Source organism: Morchella importuna, assembly GCF_003444635.1.
Source record: "Morchella importuna strain M04M26 chromosome Unknown Morimp01GS011, whole genome shotgun sequence".
Classification (NCBI taxonomy): Eukaryota; Fungi; Ascomycota; class Pezizomycetes; order Pezizales; family Morchellaceae; genus Morchella; species Morchella importuna.
The window spans coordinates 245850-265358 of record NW_025763408.1 but is presented as its reverse complement, the minus strand read 5'-3'; the positions used below and the strand labels follow the sequence as shown (position 1 = coordinate 265358).

General features: G+C 47.1%; 5 protein-coding genes across 5 annotated transcripts; 2 read left to right on the top strand and 3 right to left on the bottom strand.

Annotated features, from left to right (window-relative positions):
• Window positions 1–756: 756 nt before the first annotated feature.
• On the top strand, window positions 757–2791 carry LAJ45_04505 (uncharacterized protein; the record flags this gene model as incomplete). Its single annotated transcript, XM_046114085.1, has 3 exons — window positions 757–786; window positions 844–945; window positions 1082–2791. The coding sequence occupies 3 exons, from the start codon at window positions 757–759 to the stop codon at window positions 2789–2791; spliced, it is 1842 nt and encodes a 613-aa protein (XP_045972607.1).
• Window positions 2792–3565: 774 nt separating this feature from the next.
• On the top strand, window positions 3566–4350 carry LAJ45_04504 (uncharacterized protein; the record flags this gene model as incomplete). The annotated part of the gene is made up of 3 exons (XM_046114084.1): window positions 3566–3676; window positions 3761–3833; window positions 3899–4350. 3 exons carry the CDS (start codon window positions 3566–3568, stop codon window positions 4348–4350), a joined length of 636 nt encoding a protein of 211 aa, XP_045972606.1.
• A 735-nt stretch (window positions 4351–5085) lies between these two features.
• Window positions 5086–6550, bottom strand: LAJ45_04503 (uncharacterized protein; the record flags this gene model as incomplete). The annotated part of the gene is made up of 5 exons (XM_046114083.1): window positions 5086–5105; window positions 5182–6058; window positions 6127–6273; window positions 6443–6486; window positions 6544–6550. The coding sequence occupies 5 exons, from the start codon at window positions 6548–6550 to the stop codon at window positions 5086–5088; spliced, it is 1095 nt and encodes a 364-aa protein (XP_045972605.1).
• Window positions 6551–8423: 1873 nt separating this feature from the next.
• On the bottom strand, window positions 8424–13650 carry LAJ45_04502 (uncharacterized protein; the record flags this gene model as incomplete). The annotated part of the gene is made up of 9 exons (XM_046114082.1): window positions 8424–8693; window positions 8752–9134; window positions 9192–9298; window positions 9355–10095; window positions 10174–11069; window positions 11118–11714; window positions 11780–13119; window positions 13188–13245; window positions 13297–13650. The coding sequence occupies 9 exons, from the start codon at window positions 13648–13650 to the stop codon at window positions 8424–8426; spliced, it is 4746 nt and encodes a 1581-aa protein (XP_045972604.1).
• Window positions 13651–16241: 2591 nt separating this feature from the next.
• LAJ45_04501 (uncharacterized protein) lies at window positions 16242–18730 on the bottom strand (the record flags this gene model as incomplete). Its single annotated transcript, XM_046114081.1, has 2 exons — window positions 16242–18590; window positions 18647–18730. The coding sequence occupies 2 exons, from the start codon at window positions 18728–18730 to the stop codon at window positions 16242–16244; spliced, it is 2433 nt and encodes an 810-aa protein (XP_045972603.1).
• Between the last annotated feature and the right edge of the window lie 779 nt (window positions 18731–19509).

Genomic DNA, 19509 nt, shown 5'->3' with positions numbered 1-19509 from the left:
TTGGTCCGGTGTGCAACTTGCTGCTCGTAGAGAATTGGCATGAGACTACATGTATGTTTGGTCCTGATCAGACGAGGAACGAAAGCTGGTGTAGCATTCCCCCTGGCTGGCGCGGGCCTGTCCACCCGTGCTCCCCACCCCAGCCAGCACAGTTACATCCCACCGAAAAGACAAAGTTACACGTATGTACGCAACCCAGGTCTTTCTTAACCTACATGTAGCTCAAGATAGCCGAACACCAGCTACATGTAGTGGTGCTTTGGCGACTTCATTTCCTAAGTTAGCTTGATGGATACTGGATGACCAGCACTTAGCCGTGCTCGGGATTCCTAGGACATTACTTCTCGAAACATATACTTAAGATACACATATACAACTACAATGAGAAGACGGTGTTGTAATGTGTGTATGTAGCTACATGACATCTAGCTCAGTCAATCAACGGTCAAGGTATTTGCTCTCCATCATGACCCAATCGACCTAAGCCCACCCAACGTTCGGATACGCACATACTATGCCTGCCGCGCCCGCCAGTTCCATTCTATTCTCTGTAGCCATGCTCACACATACGCGCGCTCACAGCATATCTCACTCTCCCTCACTTGCAGCGAAAGTGCCCCCAGATAAAACTACAACACCCCACCACCACCACACACAAACAAAAATCAACCTCCATCCCAACGCGCAATCTGTCGCTTTTACTTCTGTCTAAGCCTCCTCCATTCCCACCATTTTCTGCCCCAGCATCAATCTCTGATGGCGGCAAATCAGAGGGCTACAAATGCTGTAAGTTCCCTCCCACCGGCCCACCGCATCTCTATACTAATACAATTTCCAACATAGGCGGAGCTCTACCCTCTTGTTATGGCAGATGTCATCGACGCCGCCCGTACCACCTTTGAAGACGCTGGTATTTCCGTCTCCCTTCTCGCCGAGCTCGAATCGGTAAGTTCAAGTGTCCCTTCCACCAAGAATTACAGGGTTAGGGTTCTAGTTGCGCAAAACCCGCCAGACGATCATTGACTACCCAAAGCAAGTAAATTCAAATATTCAATAACTAATCCCGAGTCCTTCCACACAGCTTTGGAAGCAGAATCTCACAGAAGCAGGTATCGGCGAGCTCTTCCCCTGGGAGTCTCAGCCCCCTTCTACTTCCTCTTCCCCGGAACCTGAGCCTGAGCCTGTGCAAAAGAGGCTGGGCGGGCCGCGGCGTATCCTGCGGCCACCAAGTCCAACGCCGCCTGTGTCAACGGAAATACCCCCGCACCCGATGCTATCTGTTCCCACCACAGCTGCCAAACCGGAGCTCCCGCCATCCTTCACCTCGCATATTCTCAGCACGCACACAAAGTCCGAGATCGCGCACATGGAGCATATGATGCGGCGCTCGCGTCAGCTCGCCGACTCCAACGACCCAAACGAGATGGACCGTATGATGGCATCGATCCGCAGTCAGGAGCGCTTGCGCCTCCTGAGGGATGCGGGCGAAAGAGAGGACATTGAGCGTCGCGAACGCGCGGAGGCGGCGCGGAACTATGAAGCCCGCCTTCGCGCAGACCGGTATCTTGAGTCACGGATGCCACCAACGCTGAAGGCCAATGCCATTGACATTGCTAGAGCGGCGGCAGCGGTTTCTGCGGCCTCAAGCATCTGCTCGCGGGATTCAGCGGCCATCAATAGGGCCGAGAGCCAGAGTCGGACTGCGGCCGCAATCGCTGCAAGGAATAACGAGGCGAGAGCTATTATAAGGAATCACGAGACGAGGTTTGCTGCGGCGACCGATTCCAGGGGTACATATGAGCGCCGTGTGATTCCGCCGGCGATGGCGGCCCCGATTCCACCACCGACTACAGGAATGGAGTTCACTGGGTTCGCGGAAACGTACCGGCAGCGTGTGGCCAGTGCGCAGATGCAGCGAAAGCAAATCCCTCCTCAGTTGCCTCTACAAGGGACCACATTGATTGGTGGTAACAATACCAGGCCCGCCCAGGCCGAGCAATCACAGGCGCAAGGAGCCTCCTCTATGCCCGTCGGCATCTCGGATGATCAATGGGCATTCCTCAACACTATCCAAAAGCCCATGCCGCCCGTGCAGCAGCTCACCGACAGCGCGTCACAGCAGACCGGCGGCATCCGTTTAACCGCGAAAGGGGAGCTCTACTGGGACAGCACCCTTCCCTTTCAGTCATATAGCAGTGACGCCTCGCCCACCGACTCATACATCTGGAATCCTGCCACGGAGGTACCCAGAGAAGTACTCGCGGGGGCACCCACCGAAGCACCCACAGAAATACCCACAGAAACACCCACAGAAATACCCACAGAAACACCCATGGCCATCCCTGAAGTGACCGATAGCAACCAGCCTGCCCCTGAGTGGGATATCAATCCCGAGCTACAGGCACTCGTCGATCAGGTCTTTCCACCCCATCTCGCCGGTGAGGTCTTCCCGCCTTACCTGAGTCAGGATTTTCCCCAGCTCGACGGTAATGATGACAACGACGAGACCGAACTCGACGAGAACGACGACGAGAGCAGACTCGACGAGGACGACGAGGCCATCGGCCCCTACGGCGAGCGCGATGAGGACGACGAAAGCAACGACGAGGAAGACGATGACGACGAGGAGGACGGCGAAAACTCAGTCGTCTGCCTCTACGAGGTCGTCAAGAAGAGCAAGGTCAAGCGCGGGGGAACAATCTGGAAATTCCTGCTCAGGAATGGCGTCTATATGGCGGCGGATGGGCAGGAGTATCCTTTTTCCAGGGGCTCTACGGAGCTGGTTTGGTAGATTTTATTCTTTTGAAAAAGATCTTGCTTCGGTATCGGGGCTTTGTAGCATTCTTCCGTTGGATGGTATGGGGTCATGGGTTAGCACTCGTTGTGGTTTTAAAGGGGGATTTGCACTTAGTAGCTAGGTTGTTACTTACTTAGATGATAGAAATAAGAGTCTTATTCCCATAAGTATTTTGAGGAGTGAAAATGTGTATATTGAGCTTATGTACTCCGATATGGTGAGCATTGAAATGTGCAGATTATGTCTCTAGCCTCTATGTAGTTCTTTTATCCTACTAGAGCGAGCCAATTACCTACTAACAAGCTCCATAACTAACCTAACGCAGACTGAATACGCCCCGAGATGCTACGGTTTTAAATCAGATTATATGGCATCATTTGATGAGCGATGATTTTGACCAACATGGATTCTGAGCTATCTCAATTTGAATGAGTACTCGCAGTGCCTTCCAGACTACACACTATATAGCACTGGGAGAGGAATTGGGAATTGCACTTTAACCCATTAACCAGCTAAATATATTAGTGACTTAACAGTCGACATATAGCTCAGATGCACACCTTAACAGACCCGTCATAAAACACCCACCGCCCAACCAATGACAATCGCCGAGTGATACTCCATGAAGATCCCGCTCCGGGTAACCGCTTCTGAACCCCACCAAATGATTGACGTGTACCCGCCTACCTATACCCTACCCACCCCACTGGCCACCACATATCACCCACCACCTACCTCCATAATAGTAATTCCACAACGCCAACCACCATGACCGAGCTCAGCTTCACCAAGCAGTTCCTCGCAACCCTCGCGACCCGCAACGTCCACATCCCAGCCGACTTCTGCGAAGACCCGCGAAAGCTCCCCTCGCGCACTCCCGTTCGTACCACCCTGCAGCCCTACAAGCTCTCTAGCTAGCTAGCTAGCCAGCTCTACCAGTGCTGACCACCACTCACATCACAGTACACCCTCCCGCCCACCAAGAAGCCCAAAACCAAGCGCACCACGTCCAGCACCACCACCTCAATCCCCTCTGGTACCCTCCCCAGTACTCCCCAGCACTTTGCTTGGCTAAAGCTAAAGCTAACCTACCACCTGCAGCAAACATCAGCATCAAGTCGCTCCGCGGCGCCCAGATCAGCCATGAAATCCCTAGCACGCCCCTCAGCTCCACGATCCTAACGCTCAAGCACAACCTCTCGAAAGCGACCGGCCTCCCGATCGACAAGCTCAAGCTCCTCCTCAAGGGCAAGGTCCTAACGGATCTCAAGACGCTAGAGGAGCTTGGGATTGTGGATGGTGTGGACGTGGGCTTCACGGTCATGGTCATGGGCGGGGCTTCGCCGGCGCCGAGTGCACCGCCTGAGGACAAGGGCTTGGTGGATCCTGGCGAGGATAAGGGTGCTGTGAAGAAGAGCGCGCTGGGTGAGGAGAAGTTCTGGCAGGATTTGGGAGCTTTCCTGAAGGAACGTTTAGGGAGTAGCGAAGTGCTGGAGGAACCAGAACATGTGCTGGAGACTTTTAGAGTCGCGTGGGGAAAACGGACGTTGTAGGCGAGGTCCCTTGAAGGCTTCAATGCAATGACTTCTAAAGTATCTTATTACCGCATGCTTTTTGTGCCAGCTGCTCATGATTTCTGAGGCTCTGATTGTTCTTCAATTGCCTTAGCTTTTTCTTTTCTTTTCTTTTTCTCTTTTCCTTCTTTACCCATAATTACTTACGTTAAGCTTTTCATCGAGCCACCAAGCTTTAACTAGCCAAGGCCCCAAGAGAATCCCAATACCCGGTACCCATGTTGGTATTACAAAGCGTCCAATGATTTACATCACCACTTTATGAAATTAAGCATTGCTCATTTCTAAAGTTTTTCATTCCACGAATTTTAAGTATTCAAGCATCGCAGTCATCACAAAGAACAAAGTCCCTCTTAACCACCACACCTTACTACTTATTTCATCCATCAACACAGGCAATTTTTAAATGCGTAGCCACAACCACACCCTTTACCTTCCCTCCAATACCCTGCCCTACCTTTCCCAAGCTCAAAAAAAACTAGAAATAAAATAAAAAATGAAGAATGGACAAGAAATAAAGAGACAAAACTCCCAACATCACAGTAATAACTTTTTCCACAGAGATGAAACTAGATAGATGATTACAAGAAAATATAATCCAGAATCAATCGCGAGGAAAACCAAGAGTAGAGATATCCCTCACGACAAATCGAGGGCCCGCCGAAAAAGATTTAAGCGAATATGATAAAAATTCGACAATGATGTTTCCAAAATTTACATGATAATGGAAGGAACTATAATTTTTCTCGTTAGCGAAACCGTTCGAACAGCAAGGGTGAGAAACCCGTTCAATCCACAAGATCAGCTTACCGTCAACGTTCGCCTTGATAGTCTTATGTGGCAGAACACTTCCGCCATTGACATAAACCTCATCGGCAATAGTCACATCATCCCCTAAAACAGTCACATTCTCCAGACGAGCCCACTTCCCCACAGTGCTATTCCACCCCACAATGGTACTCTTGACCCATGCATGATCCTTAATTCTGCTTCCTTGCAGAAGGACTGACCTCTGCAATCTTACACCATCGCCAATAACAACGTTGGGGCCGATGGTCACGTTTGGCCCGATGCGGCAGTTCTTTCCAATTTTGGCGCTGGGATCGATCAGAACATTTCCACCGTGCACGTACGACTCGGAGGCTGGTGTAAGTAGCTTAGAATTCTTCTTAGCCAGAGATGACAGGTAGAGACATGTTCCAGTGAGGAAATCTTTCGGCTGTCCAACGTCCATCCAAAAACCCTCAAGGTCAAAAGAATGTAGTTGTCCATCTGCGCAGATTGCAGGGAAAGTCTCCTGTTCGATAGAAGTGGGACGGAGCTCGATGCGAGAGAGAACAGAGGGGTTGAGAATGTAGATACCGGCATTGATGCGGTTACCGACGAATTCGACAGGCTTCTCTACAAAGCGGTCGATACGTGAGGGGTGGTTAGGCTGGTGGACAACCACACCATACTTAGAAGGCTCTTCGACCTTAGTCACAACGATTGTTCCCTCTTGACCATGTGACTTGTGGAAGTCGGCAAGGTTTTGGAAAGGGTAATCGCAGATGACATCCGAGTTGAGAACAAAGAAGGGGCTGTCATCCTTTCCGAGAATCTTCTCAGCAAGCTTCAATGGACCGGCAGTGCCCAGAGGCTCGGTCTCGATGGAGAAGGTAATCTTGACATTGTATTGCTCCTCGTACTGTCATGGGAAAGTTGTTGTTAGCTTCTGAGACATTGCGGGGAACGTGTATCGCGAATTGAGACTACCTTTTGCAGTACACTAATCATGACATCTGGCCTGTAGTTGACAGCCAGAACAATATCGGTTACACCAGCAGAGGCCAAAGCTTCGACCTGGTGAAGAATCATAGGCCTGTTGCCGAACTCAACAAGAGGCTTCGGGAGAGTGAGAGTCTGAAAATGGCATTACAAGAGCACGGTCAGCATTCTGCTCATCAATTGCGTACTTTTCGAAGCAAAACCGCTCAGACTCGGTGTAATCCACTCTCTAAGAATGTAGATACGGATGGCCGCTCGGAGGTAATGTTGAATGTGGGGTGAAAATTCAGGGGGAGTGGCATACAAGAGGCCGAAGACGAGTTCCGAAACCACCGACGAGAATAAGAGCTTTAGTAGGTACGAGTGAGCTGCCTGCATTGTCCAGATGTGGAGATGGAAGTGTACCCTTCATGATGAATGATTTATCTGGTGTCTAGTCAACGTGATAAATAGATAGATGATGGTAATTAGTTTATTTAGGAAGCGAGTGGAATACAGAGACAAATGGCGAAGATTGAAACAGTGGGGAAGCTCTGAGATAGAATTGATGGCAAAGAGAGGATAGCTTTGAGGTTTTCAACGAAAGAAGGTCAAAGAGAAAAGGGGGAGAGGGAAGAGGAGAAGAGAGAGAACGGGATTGAAATACCAATCACGTCTAAAAGGGAAAAACGAGCTCTGTGCTTCACATCAAGGTGTCTGCGTGGCCTACTTAGGGGGGTAAGCAGGGCAAGGGTTTGGAGACCCTTGTTTTACAGGCAGGCGAATTCAATTTGGTTTCAGCGGTCAACTCTTCGAATAGGTACATTTAACAGCAACCCTGTACATACAGTAGCACATTACATGTAGGTAGACCAAGACTACATGTAGGTTTCAAAAACGGATGGGCTAACAAGCTCCTTAGAAAGCCGACGGCCGCTCATTTCACTTTGAAAATGATCACGCCTGTAGCTGCTGATCGAAAGGAGATTTCAGGAAGCTCCTCAATTCCGAAAGTTGACCTCCTCCTTAGACTAAGACTCTGGTACGTGAAAGACGCCTATCACATTCGTTCCACCGTCCTCGTGACGGGATGTTTCTAATCTTACTTCACCGAACCAACTACAAACAGTTAGGTAATGGGAACTGTTCTTCTGTGGAAATTCTCCAGAAAGTGCGTTTGCAAGCTGAGTACGAAACCAACAATGGTCTCAAACATTCGCAATCCAATCCATGGTTCGAGAAGTGTTCCAGAGAAGCGTACCCCCCTGGCATCGTCGTACATGGAGTACCGTACCGACCATACCGAGACATGATAATCTCCCTATGGCTCTCCCCCACATCTGGATTAGTGGGGCGAGTTTGGCCGACGATGCGATTTTACGCCATCGATATGATACCTATTAAACCACGGCGGCGGCGAGCCCATCTTGGGATCTCCACTCTATGAGGCTCCGTTTGACAAGAAAAACCCGGGTAAGGATCTTTACAGCTGATTGCCACGAGGCCCCAAGGTTACAGTTGCAGTGCATGTGACTTCTTACTCCTCAGCTTGAAGGTCTAAAATAGCCTAACAATAATAATCACTTCTACATGTAGTTACTTGTCTACCTATGAGTACCGGATGCAGTGGCTTGTATATCGTGTGCGTATCGTGGCAAACCATGAGGATCTACATTTAAGCCCCTTACTCTAGCGCCTTTTAGACCCTCTGATTAAACTATGCAAGATGATCACCTATTTATATCTATTAGGAAACTAAAGGATAGGTGGATCGATTCAGCTTCTCTTTCAAAAAGAATGGTTCTGTGAGAGGATGCTCAACATGCCGTCCACGGTTATTGGTGCCGTAACGGAATCAAAAGACCATGAATTAGACAAGAGAGATTGGCGAGGATTAGGGAAGGCCATTGGGATCAACCAGATGATTCTATCGGCCTTGCTGGATGCAACTGACCAAATAATCATTGATGTGGGGCTCAAATCAAAGTCTAAATTCAAACTTGACCAGTCTTCAGGGGATGCAAAACTACGGGTAGTGGCATGACCTGTGCAGCTGCGTTGGTTTTGCGTAAAGCTTAATTCAGCCACTTTAACTTTTAGCACAAGGCCAGCTTCAGGCCCATAAACAGTTTAAAAACTTGAAAAAGAGTACAAATGTTTGAGGATTCTAGCCCAAATTAAAGCCCCTTCCTGACCAGTGAAGTAAACCAACAAAAACAACCCCAACGCTATATTTATTAAGCCAAACTCGTTTTAAACCTCCCAATTTCACTATAACACGATGTATGTACTCTCACATTGACCTTCTATGAGGCAGGTGGAACTTCTGAAGAAGCCTCGACTGCGCTGTCTGCTTCCAACTTTTCTGTGGGCTCTTCTTTCAATGCTGGCGGCGGTGGCGGCGGAGGTGATGGAGGGAACAATTCTGCAAGGAAGCCTGGCAGGAATCGCTCCAGTCGTTTCCACGTTTGGTTCCATAACTCCTCGCCAGTAGCATCCTCCTCTGGTGGAACAAGATATTTCCCACTTGCCATAACTAGGAGAACATTTTTCAGACTCTCCGGTACCGCTTCCTCCTAATATCGAGTTTCCGATCAATTTCAACCCGGAAAGACATGATTAAGGGAAACTTACAAGATGATCACCTTGTCCACTGTTCATGAGCCTATCCATGATATCCAAAATTTTCAACCATAGATCCAGCATTCCATCCCACTCTGCTAGCATCACCAGGTAGTGCAAAAATACTTTGCAAAGCATAGTAGCAGCCAGAACCCTGGTATCACTCATGCCTCTAGGATCTGACTGATACACTTCCGGCTTGAGCAAGCGGTTTATAAGAGGAAATAAAACATCCCCAAAAATCGCCGTCCACTCGTGATGGTCATCAGATGTGAGCGCCGGCGAGAGAAGCGATTGCTGCAAAGAAGTGAACGCTTGGCCTCGAATTTCACGACATGGATTGATACACTGTGCGCTGAGAGATTCAAGGATTGGCGTCCAATAAGTTGTCCAAGCTATATCCATTAATCCTCATATCTACAAAAAAGACAGCTACGTGGGTAGATGAATACCTTCTTTCTTTTCCAGGTGAGATTGCAAGATTAGAGTTGGCACTCTAGAAGTGAGTTGAAAAATCATATGAACTGCTTTCACACCCCTCAAAACAACCTCCGAATCCCTAATATTCCTGTTAGCCTACTCTAGCTTTCCTGGCCTCCAGTAAAGAGAACATACGGACGGTCCACCAGCTTCTTCGCCTTCCCTCGTCGAGCCAATTTATCCTGCTTCTGCTCAAAGACACTCCCAACACTCCCGGCGCTCGCGAAATCGTTCAATAATGACACAACAGGAACATAGTTATCACTCGTAACATTTCCGGGACTCTCAGTAGTGATAAACTCCATCACACCAAACACCTCAGCACATGCATCCACATTCGGAAGAAGTGCTCTGAATAACACCCAAAAATCTGGAGAATTAATCATCTCGCTTTTCAACGACGATGATCCGCTCTTTGCGCACTTTGAAAGTCCCTTGATTACTAACGAAGCCGCCTTGTCCAGCAGGGTCTTGTCAAGCGCCGCGATGGAATGTAAGACAACAGGAACATTCAAGAAAGAGTGCTCATGGCTTGCTTGAAGGAGTGAGAATAGGTAATAGACTACCCTCGAGACGATAATGCTATGCACGCGAGTCGAATTTCGGATAATCCCCATAAGTGTATCTGCAAGTACCTTCCCATGTGTAGCAACAGTCGATTCATCTTTAAGCACCAAGCTCGTTGCGAATTCGAGTACATACACCACCGCAGGATCATACTTAGGTCCCTTATTGACCGTGTGAGTTCCGTTTGTGGGCGAGTTATAATCTGGTTTCAGAACAACAACATTTTCGTCATCGTCGTCGTCATCAATATTTGGTAGTTGCGCCAGTAGCGAAGTAACCAGGGGATCCAGCGCGGCGGCGTCAAGGTGCCTAACCATAATATGTATTAGCCAATTCCACCACACTTCCAACCTTGAGAAACATTTGCGGTGTAAGAGGAATACTTACATGATATTTGCAAACATATCCCCCAGGTGGCAAACATTTATACAATCTACAGTACACAGCGTACTATCCAACTCTTCATCACTCGGCTCCGGCGGATCATCACTCGCATAACTCGACAGATAACTACTCAGGGCAGAAAATAACCCCACATCTCTCGTTGCCTGGTTCCTTTCAATCACTACACTCGGTGTCTGCAACTGAATTGGTGGAATATCCAACCCACTGTCGCTCTGTGCAAAGAATGGAGGGATGAGCGAGTTGACAAAAAGATTCAACCATATCCTAACGATTTGATCCCATCCCTTATTCAGGATCTCCTCATTCCCTGTAATTACTCGAAATAAGACCACCATGGCCAATTGCGCTTTGAAGTCTCTTCCAAACTTTACCGCAAGCTCAGAAACCATTACGCTGTTCCCCTTGACTTGTATCTCTGTGTTAAGACTTGTGCTGGGTGGTTTTTCGGTGGCCAATGTGGATATTGTGCTTAAACATCTTACGACGTGATCTAGCACATCCTTAAGTCCATGCTTTGCCGCAATCATCGCGCATTGGTCGAACCCAGTAATGACCCTATGGAATACGGCGTCGTCAGTGGCAGACATAAAAACGTAGCTCAATGTCGCTACAATCGGTTTCCAAGTCGCTGCGAACATGTCAGCGTCGTAGATATTGGTGTCGCAGATAGTGAGATTTCCGTTAGATGATGCCTTAATAAGCAACTCCTTCCACGCTGAATCAAACGCGTGTTTATTATCGTGTTCCTCGGGCAAAATAATCTCATTTGTACGAATCGTGTCGTATATAGCTTGAAGGTATTCCGGCGCGAAGTTCTTTCCGCCGTTCACACCCCTAAGGTTTCGAGCAAAATCTTCATATTTCATACGACTTTGTTGCTACGTTCTGTCAATAAAAGTTCATACTCAAACATAAACATCGCCTACCTTAAGATTTGGGTTATGTTGATCCGTATTCAACATGATAATGGCATAAGTGAGGACGAAAACCGAATCCTTATCCGCCACCTCCTCAGGCTTCGCTGGTCCACAATATAACTCACTAAATCTCTCTACGATCCTCTCAATCAGTGCACTCTCCCCAGGCAATCTAAATGAGTTCAGCATATCCCTCAATGCCTCGTCGACTCTCTTCCCTCTAAAGTCAAACATCTCCATAAACTCTTTAAGTATCGCTTCATTCTGCTTCTTCGATATATACTCTCCAAGGACTTTCTTATTAAGACGAGTAGTTCCTTGTAGGAACTTTGCAATGGACGCAGGGTTGTCTGCAGAGTCAATGATCCCTTGTGAAACGAGGAATGCAATTCCTTTTTTGGGGTCTTCGTTGAAACGGGCAGCGCCCCGGATTACGGTCTGCTTAAGGGAGCGCTGCGCCCTAAGGACATCGGGTGAGGGGAGGCCTTCTGTGTGAGGGTGATCATTGAGTCGATCAGAAATAAATGAGATATATCCCAATAAAGCATCCAGACATAATGGAGGAACATTCGTGGTGCTCCATGTTGCTGAATCGGGAAAAGCATTCTGCCCAAATAATTCACATCAATGAAAGCCTAAATATTGCAGACATAGAAAGAGCCATTACTTACCCTACTCAAGAACCCCACCACATCTTCACATAGATCACTCCGATCAACCTCACAGTCATAGTTCACGTATAACTCCACCATATAGGTTGGTATTCTTGCGAGCGCACCAACACTTTCCACCATTGCCTCACGTGCATCTGGCCTTCTTGTTCCACCCTCTAAGCCTAGTTTCTGCCTCTCTTTCACCTGAACTGGTGTGTTCCTTCCAGAACTCCCTTGACTCGGTCCCGGTTTGACTAATTTCGGGGCCTGTGGGACACCCTCGTACAGAATTGGATCTATTCCTGGTTCTCGTGGGATCTCAACTCGGGGATGTAAACATGCGACCACGTAGCTCAGGAATAGCTCTTGTTGTAGCTTAAGTACTCCGCGTGTGGTTGCTAGGACGGTACCTGTGACGCGGAGTGATTCTTGGAGAATACTCATCGTATCACTACGGACCAATTGGAAGAGGTAGCGGCATAGATCGTCTTTAGCAAGGGTTGCCAGACTTGGGTGTTTTGCAATGCTAGGTCCCGCAACTTCGAACGCAACATCAATAATTCGCATGGCCATGACTCGCATTGTGTCTGTATGGGTTTTATTATGAGGGTCTAATAACTCCACCAGGACCCTTAGTAATTCCCTGATAGAAGGGAGTGAATAGGGCTTAATCTCTGCAATCTCCGTGCTTGATTCTGAGTCGGGCGCTTTATCCATATTCACAGGTGCAACAGTCAGAGTCGGCGTTGGTTGATCTCTACTCGTGTCTATGACTAAATCGGTAGATGGTCGACCATCAGAAGGCTGCAGAGGCTGGATGGCTGTATTTTCTCCATTAACTGATGGTTCCATTTTCACGGCTCCCATCTGATCCCCCGAATACCCATCCTCAAGGTTTGTGCCCTCATCCTCCGCCTCGATTTCCAGATGCTTCAGTCGTTCAAAAACAACCTGGCACATGAATACCATACTCATTTCCGCACTCCTTCTGAGGACTTCGGAGAGTCTCATTTGACAGCACATACTCAATCCTGTCTCCATCATTTCACACACGCTCTCATCTCCCAGCAGAGCGCCACCAGGACCTGAGATCATCATCTCCATAAGCTTAAGGATACGTAGCAGGACTACTTCATCTTGTGCCGAATCGGAGGCCTCAAAACGGCAATGGGTGATTCCTGATGAGAGGAGCTGCATAGCCGTGGAGAGCCTTGGCGAGGTACTAGAGATGAGTCCATATGAGAAGAACTTTGAAATACTAATGAGGGCTAGGGAAGTTATTGGGCCGGAGGTTGAGGAGGAACGGATCACTTGGAGAAAGGGATGAAGGAGGGAAGGCGTATCAAATGTTCTAATATCTACGAGGAAATTAGCTCAAAACACAGTTGTAACCTACGAGAAACCAGAGATTGAAATGCAAATGTACCTTTGCAATCCTGTAGATCTACTCTGAGTTTTGAAAATGCCGCCATAAGCGGGTTATCCTATCTCTTAATCAGTCAAACTCTGACCATTGTCTTGATCATTTTTCAAACCTGTATGCTCTTTCCCTTTTTTCCCCTCAACCCCCACCTCCCCGCTAACCCCACGTCCCCATTCAACTCGTCCAGAACACCCTTCGCGCCTACCCTCCCTCTTTGCAAGCTTGCGGCAGGGCTTCCCGGAACTGGCGTTGACATCCCACTACTAGGAGTCCCTCCAGCTCCAATCAACCCTGAATTTCCACCTCCCCCGAGAATAACACTCACGCTGCTCTGTGCCCACCTGGCATTCTTCCGCATTGCCGAGGTGATAATGATACATTCTGTTGTGACCAGCGCAATCGGATCGATCGCAACCGAGAGTGCGCGCGGGAGTGGGGGAAAGGTTGGGATGATATCGTCCTCCATTGTGTGTAGTGGTGGGGGCGAGCTATGTGGAAACGTATCTACTTGTTAAGAGGTGAAAGAGCGGGAAAAGGAATTAACTGTCCCCTAGGGCTAAAGGCGAGTGAGAGTCTTACAAGCTCCCCGCTGGTGAACAGAGAAAGGGAAAATATAGACCCAGTGAAATGGAGATAGGGGGAAGGAAGATACTGGAGCAAATTAGTTTGCGGGGTGGGCTTCTGGAGCTCTTTAGTGCTCTGGTGATTTAACGCGCCGGTCTCACCAACGAATGAACGTGCTCGCCAAGACTGATTAGGTCATTATCCCTGTTAATCTATTCGAGTGATATGCTGTGATCAAAGCGACTAGCACCTGGTCCAGCAGATCAAGGAGCAGCTTAATCCAAAGTAACGTCAGGCCGTAGCCCCAGCTACATTTAATAACTAAACGCTTCTTAAATTTACCACGCCTTTACCGGACCACGCGAGCCCGGAATTATATATACATGTATACATGTATATATGTATATATATAGCAAGCGCTCCTAAGTACATGCCTTACAAGAACTGTGCACGAAAACGTAAAGCATGGGCGTCGTTCAGTTCTCCCGCTCTCTTTTCCTATCACAACCTATTCTACGTAGGAGAGAAAGCCTTTATCTTAGAAAGAATCAGGCGGAGGCAGAGCCTGGACTCTGGTGGGGTTTCTCATGCTCGGTAATTGTAATTCAAACATATATCCTTCATTGATTCCATCGATATTAAAACCACATATTTACATCTAATAAGTATATAATTATAACCTGCATATGCAATGTGCTTTTATAGTCTTCTGATTGGTTCATTGAGAGATGTTTTTGTTTCACTTGAAACATGTTGTGTTGGATATTAACATAGGGTATTGTGCTGAGTGGTGTTAGAGTGTTAATAGGGTTGCTACTGGTCCTGGGAATTGATAGTGGTTCGATTTTAGCGGTTTGGTAGCTGTTAAAGGGATATACCTGTAGTTTTAACTGGAGAAATTATCTGACTTATCCATTGATATATGGGGATAATATATCAGAAAAGTCACATATTGACCAGATCAGATCTAGATATAGTGATAGACTTTGCCTGCCAGGCAAATAGACAAATAAGCCGCAAAGCGGCTTGCCTGTATATTAGACTGATTGATATACATATAGTACCGGCCGAAGGCCGGAAACTACTTGTATATTATATGTATATATTTTGAAAGATGTCTATCGGTCGCAACCGAACGCGTTAGGCCCGAAGTAACGGCTAGATGTAGCCGATACTCCTTGTCATTAGTTCCGTCTAGACCAGTCATGTGGCCATTAGATATCTTGGTCAGACTGGATCCATAGACATTGAGCTAGAAAACTCGAGGGTGGTGTAGAATTTTCTGCTTATAATATGAAGTCAGCACTTGGCGTTAATAAACCCCGTCTTTCAGGGAGATCCGTCATACATCTAGTGGCAGGCTTGACAAATCTGCCAGGTCCGGCGTCGACAAATTAATATGAAAGCAGAAAAGTCCACCCATATTGTCTAACCTTTCCACTGTTAATTCACATCTTGGCGTGAGATCAGAATATAGCGATACTTAACAGCATGATATAAAATCTTTCGCCTCTTTTCTATTCTCGGTAGATTTTGTTTCTTTCATCTCCCGCTAATAATTATAACGAAACTTGAGCAATTGATCAAGCAGTTCATGACAGATCATAAATAAAACCCTCTAAGTTGATAAGTCGGAATTCAAAGCCTACTCCCAACTACTGACATAGAAGGTTGAAGGATGGGTCAAATGCTCCGGCAAATTGAAGGTTAATATAATGGTGGGGGTTTATAATCTAAGGCCACGATTCAATTAAGGATCCTGTGAAGATACTTGATTAAACCAGCACAGATCACCGCTTTCGGAATACCGGATCCAACTTTTCTAAATGCTGGGAGTGTGTGCTAGATACTTCTGCTTCCCGAAACACTTGAGCTCTCACATCCCGATTTATATCAAACTGAGATTCACGAGTTGACTGGGGCAAGAGGCCAGTCGGGATTACCGAACTAGCACCTTGATTTGAAAGAGAGCTAGTCAAACACACATTTATCAATCTATCAATCAATCAATCAATCAATCAATCGTGCGCAATTAATGAATTAAACAAAAAAAAAAAAACCAATCGTGCGCATTTCATTAATGAACGAGTGATATTCCATGATTCTGACCTGTATCTTTCATGATCTCAAGTACTAAGTACTGGTGGAAAGGAGGTTGGTGTTTTCCTTTGACTACATGTATGAAGTAGGCTGAACTAAAATGATAATGAACTGAATGACAATGAACTACAATACCAAAAAAGGGTATGGATTCGCTACGTTATTCCCCTTAATGCGCTAGTAATGCAGCAAGAATACGGCATTACTACGGTATTCTTTTTGTAATGCCGGTTTAATTCCATATTCCTCGCTAAATCCCGTAGTCATACAGTACTGATTTCACCCCGTTTTTTCGTACTGTACATACATGTAATGTATGCTGCACCACATATCCAACATTAAAAGGCATCCACAGGAATCGCTGCCCCCATCATCCTAACAAATGTACCTCGTCTACTCCTGCATCAAAACCTTCAATGCCTCTACTCCAACTGAGAGAACTTCCGGGTTTCTTGTGCCTCTCAATGCCTCTCTAATGATATTCGCTCCTTCGGCGGCTTTGAACTTTCCAACATATTCTCCGCCCCCGCATACCAAATTCCTTACACAGACCAAACCTCTATGTCTCACTTCTTCATTGTCCTCCGATACCATTGTCAAAAGTATCTCCACACCCCTCTCCCTATTCATAATTGCTTCACACGCTTTATCCCACTCCGTCAACATTGCCAATGCACCTCCTGCTGCTCGTCTAGTTGCTAGATCTTCCGAGTCTGCTAGGGCTAGGAGGATATGAAGCCTATTACCAGCACTCTTGGATCCGTCTGCAAACTTTTCAACTCCGGCTGGGGATGCCATGAGGTTACAAACCAATTCAACAGTGGCACGCTGAACCATTGCATTTGATGAGAGCATGGTCTCTTCGATTTTCTGCCAGCCAACACGGATGATAAGATCGCGAGTGGAATCATCAGTTGAAGCGAGGTTTGTAAGTGCAAGAAGTGCTTCAAAGACCGGAAGAAGGGTGGGTTGATCATCTGAGTTATCTAGCAGTGCCAGGAGCGGACGCACAGCTGATGCCACTGGAAGTTGCGATGAGAATACATGTGACGGATTTGTGGAGACTAGAACTCGCGCAACTGCGTGCGAGCATGTCTGTTTTATCTGCCTATCTTGAGACGTATCTCCTGTTACCGCTGGATAGAATTGGAGTAGAAGCTTGACCCCTCCTTGCTGTGCAATAAGACCACGATGTTTCTGGTGTTGACTGAGTGATAAAAGAATGTTGGTAACAATTGCAATAGCATTCTGCGAAATTTTTCGGGAGCACGCAATAAGAACCAGAACAACACCGGCTTCAAGAAGTATTTTACAGCGCTCTGTTACAGCAGGGTCCTTGTCGCCTACATCAGGCTCTGTCTTGGCTTTGGGGGTAGCGTTCGCATAATTCTTGAGCTGGGCGACTTTCTTCTGCTCTTCTGACAATGGAGGGAGGTATGATGTAAGATTATTTATGACAGTTAAACCGCCGAACATTACTGTTGGTTTGCTGGAAGTGTCCTTTATTGTTTCTAGAAGATTCTTGACGAATACTTTATCCTTGCAGAGAGATTGTTTGACTGATGCTTTGAGTGTGGCATATGCTAGGCCTTCTACCGATGAATGTCGTGAGTCGGCGTCCTCTTGCAGTATCATATTTTTGAACACCGCTGCCAATTCATCAATCCCTTTTGGCAAAGTCCCTGGCTCTCCGACGCCAAATCGTACTTTTGCAAGAATTGTGGAAGCGATGGCTTTCCCTATACCCTCTGTACTTTTTGACACCGCCTCCAAGTAGCCCTCACATTGCCCAGCGACAGCAGCCCTGCAGTTCTTATCCACACATGCCGCATTCATCATTTCCAGCGCCGCTTTTTCAACATCCCCCGGGCGACCTTGCAGGCTCGGAACAACCCCTTCGACAAATCCATCGGTCATGAACAACTGTGCTGCTACTGTTGGCACAAGCGGAAATATCGCAGCCGCAGCCGAAAACGCAATCCGGAGGTCGTCGTCTGAGTCTTCAGTTAACCGAGAAAGCATAAACCTCCCCAGCATACTCGCCGCGACCGCTTCATCGGCCTCCACAAACTTTGCTGTTGCTAGTGTAGCGTGAGATCGCAAATCCTCTGCTGAATTTATATCCAACATCTCCAGCAATCTCTCTAATCCTTCTTGCCCTACGAAAGAATGCAGCTCGTCTGCATGTGCTGCGAGTAACCTTGCAACTGATCTTACAGTTGCTAATTGTTTATCCTTCTCTCGAAGCTTCAAGTTCTCGAGGAAGGCTTTAAAACACTCTCTCAAGCACTTCTTCTTTTTTTCTACCACCTTCCAAGCCGCAGGGTCTAGCAGCACCACTACGAGCCCATCTACGGCAGCTCCCCCGAGCCCCATAAATTTATTCAACACCCAAACAGCATCTCTCTCTAGTAGGTCGGCCAGATATTCCCTCCCGCCTCTACTAGATTTCAGAATGCCGCCCACTGCTTCACCTCCTTCAGGAGAGGGAATAGTATCGGCATGTGCGAGAAGCAATTCAAGACATTCAGTAGCTGTCGAAGGCTGTAAACTCAGGTTTGGATCTTTCAATGCCCTTAACACTTCTTTGCCCGCATCAGGCGATGATTCAACAACGAGCTTCTGGCAAAGTCGCCAAACTGGAGGAACATTCTGGTCTTTCTGAAAATCGTGGAATGCGTGTAGCACTGTCTCGTTACGAGGTGCTAAGGAGAGGGCCTCACGCAAGGAGCGGATTGCGTCCTGAATGCTAATGGTTAGATGATTTTTTCCCGCATTGTGTGGGTAGGAGTGCTTGCATCGTGACTGCCGCTTTTGAGATATTCGAGGGATTTGATAGCAAGCGATGAGGCTCGGGCCTCGTCTTCAGAGGTTGCTGACATTGTATTTGAAGGTTACTATGTAGAAGCTTAGGTTCAATTTGAGGCTCTAGTGGGTTTCCCCGCCTTACATAATAACAATTAAAGCTGCGATGTACTACCGCAGAATCTCAGGAATAACGAATCGAACTGGGCTGGAATACCACTTACCCATTGGTCAAGGCGACCAAAAGTTACGCTTTAGGTCTGTCGGATTGAGGCTCAACAAGCATTTGACCAATCCGAAGCACAATATTCCAGTCCAGTTCGATTCGTTATTCCTGAGATTTTGCGGTATTGTAGATATGACATGAAATGCCAAGACATGTTTTAAAGTTTAGAAGTAATATGCCTTGGTAAATATATTTACATAGAGGTTGACTTTATCGCGTAGACTTAGCTACATGTATTCTACCTCTGTATTTCATCCTAACCCTGGGGCTTCGTACGTAGGTATGTGGGTACAGATATTGTATTCTCGTAGGACTAACAAACCATGATGACAAATATTCCACCCCCAAGCTGCCCTTCAAGGACCGGAAATGATTGAAACCACAAAAATATAAAATAGCTTAAAACCTACTATATGAACTCTTCCACTCCCATCATCAAGTGACACATATGATATATTTCTTATACACTCCCCAGACCTAAAAGGAAAACACTATACACCACCAACACCTATAAACTTAGAATAGAAAATAAACGGGAAATAAAAACGCCTACCAGCAAACCAAAAAACAAGTCAAGTACCTCATGAACGATATATACCAACATCGAAAATAAGGAGAATTGAAATATAA